General features: G+C 41.2%; 1 protein-coding gene across 1 annotated transcript; it reads right to left on the bottom strand.

Annotated features, from left to right (window-relative positions):
• Positions 1-225: 225 nt before the first annotated feature.
• LOC128404309 (vomeronasal type-2 receptor 26-like) lies at positions 226-3,378 on the bottom strand. The gene is made up of 3 exons (XM_053369795.1): positions 3,301-3,378; positions 1,305-1,431; positions 226-1,127 (listed from the first exon to the last, which is right to left on the bottom strand). The coding sequence occupies exons 1-3, from the start codon at positions 3,376-3,378 to the stop codon at positions 226-228; spliced, it is 1,107 nt and encodes a 368-aa protein (XP_053225770.1).
• Positions 3,379-9,085: the final 5,707 nt, after the last annotated feature.

Genomic DNA, 9,085 nt, shown 5'->3' with positions numbered 1-9,085 from the left:
GCAATAACAGACACCAGAATTGCGAGCATGATTCCCAAAGGAATTCTTGGAGCTGCTCCAGATCTTTTTTATCATTTACTTTTTAATTCTTCAATTATTTGTTTATTTGTTGATTCTTTAATTTCAAGGGGCATGAATATCCTTAATTTCTAATGACATACAAGTAAATAAAACAGCAATAACAGACACCTAGAATTATGAACATGATTTAGACTTCTGGATTATTTAAAACTGTCTTCTTATTAGCTGCTCTCTGCTGTTCAGCTCAGGCCTCAGTAAAATAACATAGCATTTGGGGGTAAAGATGCAACCCAGTAACCCAAAACTGGAGGCCAAGATGGAGAAGATCTCCACAGCCACCATATATTTCCCCTTGGTGCTCAAGTAGGATGGAACAAAGGACAACCACACACTGCAAAAGACCAACATGCTGAAGGTGATGAATTTGGCTTCATTGAAACTGTCAGGCAACTTTCTAGCTAGGAAAGCCACCGTGAAGCTGACTATGGCCAGTAAACCCATGAATCCCAGGACACAATAAAACATGATAGTGGAACCTTCACTACATTCTAGTATTATTTCTTCAGTCATTGAGTGCATGTCAACGTCTGGGAAAGGAGGAGAAGTTGCCAGCCATATGCTACAGATTGTGGCTTGAATAAGGGAGCAGGAAAGAACAATTGGGGTGCCCAGTGGCTTCCCTACCCACTTCCTCATTCGGGACCCTGGCTTGGTGGCCATGAAAGCTAGAACCACAATGGCAGTTTTGGCCAATATGCAAGAAATTGCCACTGAAAAGATCATGCCAAAAGCAGTTTGTCGAAGGAGGCAGGTGACTTCCTCAGGCTGGCCAATGAAGAGCAGAGCACAAAGGAAGGAGAGCAGGAGGAAAAGGAGGAGAATATAAGTGAGGTTGCGGTTGTTGGCTTTAACTATGGGAGTATCTCTGTGCTTTGTGAATATTTGAAGCACCAATGCTGTGATGCAGGAAAAGAAGAGGGCAAACGTGGCCAAACTGATCCCCAACGGTTCTCCATAAGACAAGAATGTTTTGTCTTTGGGGAGGCAGCCATCCTGTTTATTGTTTGCATATTGATCTCCAGGGCATTCTGAACAGTCGTCCATGTCTGAAAAAGAAAATGGAAGAAACATCTTATTATTAAAAAAGTTCTTCTGTCCCCAGATTGTCACAATGCACCTAAGAGATACCAGAATATATATTTGCTACTTCCATGCTGTTTTCCCACTAGAGAAAGGAGCTTCTGATGCACAGGTAAAATTAAAGTGTGTGATGCATTCCTTACCCTCCTTGTTTGAGATCTTCCCTTCTGGACACGGAAGGCAATCATAGCAGCAGAATGGCTTTCCTTCCTTCTTGTTCTTTCTATAACCTACATGACAATTCTCATTACACAGAGAAGTGGGTTGTGCCTGTTCATAAATGAAAGAAGGAAATAGTTTAGAACTTATCTTCAAATAGTAAACATGACAGTTAAGCAATAGGTTGCTAGAGGTGTTTTGTTTTATCTGAAGATGATCTTAAATTCAGAGCTAATGGTAGCATTGGAACTTCTACCATTACTTCAGTACATTTGCCTTTATGAAAACCATATTAGTAAGTATTTGAACTTCTTCAGAGATTAGCATGGCAATATCTTATTAAATTAGAAAATGTTCAGGGAAAAGCTTATTGGGTCACTATCTCATGAATATAGAAATTCTTCAAGTGTTTTTGACTGACAGTTGCAATAGAAATTATTGAAATTCTGCCCTGTGCAGGTAGTCTAACCACTGATTCTTTAACTTGGAACTTGCGAACTATGCTTCCAATGGTTTCTCTGGCAACATTCAGTGCCTTTGCTTTCTTTTTGTATACTTGTATCCTTGCTTGTGAAGGGCGATGATCCCTTCTCTTACCTTCTTGGACCGTTCTCCTGACTTAGAAATATGGCTAACATACAACAAAATTTGACACTCAGGAAACCCCTTGCGAGTTCAAGTATTTCATGTGTTCCAGCTCTAGCACACCTGAAGACCTTGATTAGCTGCATCAGGTGTGCATCAGGTGAGACAACACCTGTTGTATTTGTGCTGTTGTGATGGATTCTATTCAGGGGGTGAATAATAGTGAGACTGAACAGGACAGTTGAAATTGCATTTTGAGTTGAATTTGGGGAAACCACTTGAGGCATCCATTTAGTGGAGCTATTTCAATTGCTTTTGCAAGCAATTGAAATTCTGTAAATTTTGATAATAAACCTGATTTGCAATGGGGGTTAAATAATTTTGATTGCAACTGTAATTGTTTGCTTTTGATGAATTCTTGCAGTGCTGTTTGCTTGCAGAATTACCGTCTTCATCGCCTGTGTGTATCTTACAATTTTCTTTTGTGCAGCCAGGTCCTAAAAATAATTGTGGGGTACAAATTAGGGCTGTGGAACAGATCTGGCCAAATCCCAAACTGAATCGGGCTGATTCTGAAGGAAAGGCAGGCAGCATCTGCAAAGAGCAGCACAGAGAGCTCTTTGCAACAGAGCTTTAAAATAGCCCCACACTGCACTTTGGACATGTGTGCCTGTTCCAAGCAGGGGGATACATGAGTGCAGTCAAACTGAGCAGGATTGAGCCCTCCATTCACCAGTTCCTGAGTAGAGGGTCCAATCATGCTGGCTGCAGGGGTCTTCTTCACCAGTGGGTTCCAATCAAGAGTAAATCTTTCTGCTTTCGGCCATATTGTCTGAAAGAGGTCGATTTTGGCCCGGGTGTTTCCTGGCCCAGCCCCAGAATGCGCTGGGGACCTGTGCAGAACCCTGAGAAGGAAGGAAGGAACAATAATAATGTATATACTAATTAAAAGACATACTGGGCTTCCTCAAATTTCATTGACTAGTGAAACTTTCTTTATAACTGACACACTTCTGCTTCTACCTTAGGATGAGAACAGAAATCGTGCGGTGGCAGCGCCTTGGCAATGGGAGGCCCCATTAGCTAAAGTGGTACCTCAGGTTAAGAACAGTTTCAGGTTAAGAACGGACCTCCGGAAAGAATTAACTTCGTATCCAGGGTACCACTGTAATTGGCTTCCTCGAATTTCATTGACTAGTGACACTTTCTTTATAGCTGAGACACTTCTGCAAATAGACCTAGAAACCAGATAGCTTTCCTTTTATCAGTGCTACAGCCTGATATTTCCTTCACAGATCGAGTCTGATTCTGATAACTAATGATTCAGTGTGTTGCAATGAGGCAGTTTTGGGACACTGAGCAAAAAATTAGAGAAAATCCAGAACAACCTCTTACCTGGTTGAACCAGTTGGGCCACATGATACCATCATCATGAATGGTTAACCTCTTTTCTGGGGGAGCTTGTGGGTCCATTGTTCCAACTTTGACTCTCAGAAAGGACTGATTGGGGAATGTGACCCAATTTATTATATCAAATCCAGCTACTAATTCCCCATTTTGGTCAAAGGAAACTTCTTCCCCAACACTATTATTAAATGAAACACTTCCCAGAAAGTGGTGGACCTAAATTTGAAGAGGAAAAAGGCAATTAATAAAGATGCCAAAAATAATTAAATATTAGTAATATTTGTACAAATAGAGTGCTTATCTTTAACATTTAAGAGGTATAGGTCATGGTCTCCTTAAAACAGTGTTTCCCAACCTTGGGCCTCCAGCTGTTTTTGGACTACAACTCCCATCATCCCTAGCTAGCAAGACCAGTGGTCAGGGATGATGGGAATTGTAGTTCAAAAACAGCTGGAGGCCCAAGGTTGGGAAACACTGCCTTAAAAGATGTATGTTAGTGTCTTTCTTTGTTTGTTTTTAATGAGTCGCTTCTTCAAAAATGGATGGAGCTAAAAGGGAAAAAGGAATTAATGAGCAGAGCTGCTTTCTAGAAAAAGAGGTGCTGGAACTCACCACAAACACCTCCATCGTTCCCTTGGAATAGCAATGGCGCCAACCTGAGAGGGGAGAGAACTGGGTTCCCCTGAGTTCTGGCTGAAAAAAGACCTGCTTATGAGGACTTACAAAACAGGGACATTGTAGAACACAATATTCATTTTAAATGTTTTGTGAAGGTTACTTTCAATGGTTGTAATGTTCATTGTGAAGGTAAGATGTGGTTCTTTTAAGAATTAGAGGAAGTCTTGGCCTAAATTTCATAGAACTTAGACCACAAATATTAGACAGGATGTACCTTCAGATAGGAGGATAAGTTGTGTAGATAAGCTGCTCATCACTTTCCAGGGATTCAGGGCTGCCTTTGTACAAATTGTGATAGCTTGTTATCCTGTACCTAGCCATCTATAGCCACATTTTGCTATTCCAAGGACAACTGAACCCACTTTAAAGTGATGGCAGAATTTCATCCATTATGTTATCCTAACCATTAGTGGATAGTTACTTCCTCCCAGAGAGAAAAGTGGAATGGGTTTCCCCTACTGACAGAGGTATTCAAGAAAAGTCCCCCGTTTAGCTCAGCTCCAGAGTTGATTACAGACCTGTAATACAAATCTGTATTAACTGGAAGACAACATTACCTGCCACGGCTGTTGATCTGTAAATTCCCATCTTGCTCCACCTGCCATTGCTCTGCAGTTTAATTTGGTGGACTGCATGGTGTGCAAAGCATGTGCCAAAATATAGATTGCATTGTAGATGCTGTAGCTGTGGGCTGTCATGCTCGTTTCAAAAACAGACCCAGGAAGGCTCTCAATATTCTCCTCCCCAGTGCAGAATTTGCCATCTTTCTTCTCTGAAGCAGAATCATTAAAACCACAATTAAATGCCTCTTCCCAGAAAACCCTTAGAAAGCCATCTTCTTTTTCCAAGGTAGGCTTTCTCATCTGAATAAATTTCTGGAATCCTGGAAGATCCTTAGAGTGAACTGCAAAGGATAGAGCCCCATGGAGGAATGTGATGTCCCAACCTCTTTGAAAGGGAAATGAGGTGAAGTCCATCTGGGCTGTCATAATCCAGACTTTTGTCTTTCCTTGCATTGACACATCATTCGTTTCTGCAAGTGTGGGTATGGTTCTCATTACCATCATTGTGTGAATTTCACCATGTACAACCACAGCATTGGCAGTGCTCCCCACAATAATGTTCAATGTTTTTGAACCTTGTTCCACCAATTCATCAAACTCACCAGAAGAGGTAACCTTAGGGAAACTTTCTATAAAATCAAAGCAGGTACCCTTCTGAGCAAAGATGGGGAGAACATTTTGTACAAATCTCTCTCCAGTGTCACCAAGGAGAAAAAGCACACCAATCCACACCCAACGGAAATGCAGCAGTAACTGGAGGATCCCCTCGTATTGCTGAGTCCCATCTGGGAATATCCAGTGGGTGAAAAGAGCTTGAACGTCATTAGTCGTCACAGGAGAAGAGCCATAGATGAGCTAAAGAGGGTTCATTAATAAAATCAAGGGAGGAAAGATGATAACAAATGATGATATCAAAACCCTCAAACCAGATTTCAATGTATTAACCAGGGGGATTCAGCTTTTTGTTTACAGTGGTACCTTGGGCTACAAACGCTTCCAGTCACAAACTCCGCTAACCTGGAAATAGTACCTCGGGTTGCAAACTTTGCCCCGGGATGAGAATGGCAATCGTGCGCCAGCAGTGCGCCAGCAGCGGTAGGCCCCATTAGCTAAAGCGCCTCTCAGGTTAAGAACAGTTTTGGGTTAAGAATGGACCTCCGGAACGAATTAAGTTCGTAACCCGAGGTACCACTGTATATCTCTTAATTTATAATCTGCAATTTGGGGAAATACTATGGTATTAACGTATTTTCATCAAATAGAAGAATTATGCAGTTATGTTTACGGCAGAATTTGCTGTCTTTCATATGCAAAGGAGGATAAAGGAAATAACAGGTAAATGGCTACCAAGACAGCCAGTCAGCAAGGGGGTGGAGCCACCCTGAGGAAAATGTTTATAGCTAGAGAGCTAGCTAGAGCTAGAGAAAGGACCCTCTGAGCTTAGATAGCACGACAGTCTTTGGAGTACTTTAAGAGTTTTCAGGCAAAAGTTAACTGGAGGGCTAAGTTTGATGAAGGAGAAGTAGAGTTGTGAGGATACTTTATCTCCTGATACATCTTTTGTCTTACCAACTTTATTCTGCAAAATAAATCTTTCTTATTTGTTCAACTTCTGCCTGAAGTTGACCTTTACCTCACACACGCTAGATAACCCGTGGTGGTTACAGAGTTTTACTGAGGGGGATCTGCTTCAGTAGGATTCCAATATCACTTATTTCTCTTGATTTGGAATCTTAAAGTTATCTTGGGAAATATACAAGTGATCTTTCAGCCCGGCATAGCAAGCATACAGTTGTGCTACCACAGGCAGCAGACGTTTTGTTGCAGTCTTGCACAGGAGCGAAGCCTCCAATGAGGAATTGGAGTTTTTCAGGAGGTGTGGAACTGAAGCAGACATATTTTCCACAACCTGCATTTTTGGTTGAAAAATACCAACCTATACCCACTATTTGCCATTCCCTTGATATATTGTTCTTCAGTTATCAGAATGCAACCCAATGAGACTAGTCAGAAACAACTGTAAATGGCTTTCATTGATGACCCATGTTCCATGCAGACCTCTTACCCTTGGCATCTTGTACATAGACAGGATGGTTGACATGTGGAGAAATAAATCAGGTTTTGGCCCTCCAATGACTGCCTTTGGAGTCTCCTGAACATCACACTTGTAGTTGGGGAGGAGTCTTTCTTGGCTAGAGAGAAGTTCCATGGAAGCTTGGTAGGTCCAGCTTGCACTGAAATGGCTGTTGTAGATGTGGAAACCCAGAGACATATTGGGCAATATTTGGGGATTTTCATTTATTTCTTTCACAGCAAATGCCAAAGCCAGGATATGCTGGTAGAGTTGTGTCATTGGTCTGTATGGAGAGCGACATAGTGCATAACAATTCACATTCACAAACAGAAAGTGTATGGATATATTGAAACACAAACCTGGATGTTTCGCTACCCTGAACATCTAACTCCTGCCTGGCCCTAATTGCTACTATTTCTGTTCTACGGAGGAGGAGGAGAAAGTCTGGTTACCAAAAGCTTATAATAATATCACCTCTAAGTCTGAATGAATTACCACTTGGCTTTGATTAAAGTCAAATATTAAATAAGAAATCCTTAGCTCACCATGGTAAATGAGCAGAAAGCCTTAACAAAGTGAATGGGGATGTTACTTTTTATGCTGCCTTGCAAACTTTTTTTTAAAAAACTGAACATTGGTATAAGCCTACCGTATAAGAAGAAAAAGGTTATCACACACTGCAGAAGTGGGTTTGTGTTTTCAGGTCTGCCCTAATCTCTCAGAACTTTGTGGAAGGAAAAAGTTGGTAGGAATCATCCTACACCTGTGGCCAATATTGTGAAAACATTTTGGAAAGTATGTATGTATCTCTGGCTCATAACATCAGTATTATTTAGATTAATACCATAATAATCAAGCCCTTCAAGATCCTATTAAGCGGAATTGCTATTGAGGCATCTCTTTATTAGCTGCAGCCGGCAAAATTCTTGTAAGGATCTTAGGAAACCGTCTCCTAACAATATCCAAGGCTACCCTTCCTGAATCCCAAAATGGTTTTTGACCTTCTAGGGGGACAGTGGACATGATTTTCACCACTTGACAGCTACAAGAAAAATGCAGAGAGCAAAACCAACCCCTGTATATGGTGTTTATTGACCTGACTAAGGCCTTTGACACTGTGAATCGTAATGCCCTGTGGACTGTCCTTCTGAAAATTGGCTGCCCAGATGAATTTGTGAACATCGTTCATCTCCTCCATGATTATTTGACCGCAACAATTGCAGATAACCATGGCTCTCAAAGTGAACCATTCACAGTGGGATCAGGTGTTAAACAGGGTTGTGTTATTGCCCCAACTCTATTATTTCCATTGCCTTGATCCTACACACACAACATCCCAAAAACCAAAGTGCTTCACTGACAAGAACAAAACCACCTCTATGTAACGTCACAAATCCAACTCAATGGTGTAAGGTTGGAAAGTGTTGATCACTTCGCCTACCTGGGCAGTTATCTTTCCACAAGGGCTCACATTGATGCCAAAATCCTGCACTGTCTGAGGTCTGCAAGTGCGCTTTCTCCTGCAGGGTGTTTGAGAACCGGGACATTTGCATGGAGAACAAAATGCTTGTTTACAAAGCAATTGTACTACCAACCTCACTTTATTCTTGTGAAACAGAGACCACTTATAAATGCCATCTCCAATTCCTCAAAAGATTCCATCAATGGTGTCTCTGAAATTTTCTACACATCGCTTGGGAAGACAGGCAAACTAATGTCAGTGTACTGGGTGAAGCAAAGATCACCAGTATCGAAGAAATGATTCGTCAAAATCAACTTTGTTGGACAGGTCATTTTGCCTGATTATCGTCTTCCAAAGCAACTACTCTATTCCAAACTTTAATATGGAAAGCACCATGCTGGTGATGAACAAAAGAGGTATAAAAACTCCCTTAAGGCCAATCTAAAAAAAATGTAGTATAAACACAGACAATTGGGAAATACTGGCTGGGAAAACAGCTTTTACCAAAGGTGTAAAGGACTTTGAAGACACCTGAACTCAGGACGGAAGTGAGAAACGTGCAAAGAGGAAGGCATATTTGGCAAACCCTCACTGGGACCAACTCCCGCCTGGAAATCTAGGTCCTCACTATGGAAGGACATGTGGATCCAGAATTGGTCTCCACAGTCACATACGGACTCACTGTTAAAACCATCTTCATGGAAGACAAATTTTACTCAGCTACAAGTGATCACCAAAGCAAGCAAATAGCCAAACAAAAAGTTATGCACAGAAAACCATGATAAGGGTATTTCATAACTTGTCACCATTTATGTTAGCATAGAAACTTTTTGCTGCAATTGCAGCTCTACATGGCATCCCATGGAGTAAACCAAATATTTTAATTCACCAGGTGTTTTAACGTGAAACCAAGATTGTTTCTAAAAATTGTGCTTTATTCTTTTGTTGCTTCTGACTAAAAGTTTATTTAATCAGCTCCACAGATATTATGTTGGA

This window comes from Podarcis raffonei, chromosome 16, assembly GCF_027172205.1.
Source record: "Podarcis raffonei isolate rPodRaf1 chromosome 16, rPodRaf1.pri, whole genome shotgun sequence".
NCBI classification, from domain to species: Eukaryota; Metazoa; Chordata; class Lepidosauria; order Squamata; family Lacertidae; genus Podarcis; species Podarcis raffonei.
Note: the sequence above shows the minus strand (reverse complement) of the source record. Positions and strands in the feature narration are given on the sequence as shown.

What these genes read in the sequence shown, in the direction of transcription:
- LOC128404309 (XM_053369795.1), bottom strand. Translation starts at nt 3,378, where the DNA reads ATGGACCCACAAGCTCCCCCAGAAAAGAGGTTAACCATTCATGATGAT. An exon ending in GGCCCAACTGGTTCAACCAG is followed by an intron (nt 1,432 to 3,300) that starts GTAAGAGGTTGT and finishes ATTTATGAACAG; the next exon opens with GCACAACCCACTTCTCTGTG. An exon ending in GAAGATCTCAAACAAGGAGG is followed by an intron (nt 1,128 to 1,304) that starts GTAAGGAATGCA and finishes TTTCTTTTTCAG; the next exon opens with ACATGGACGACTGTTCAGAA.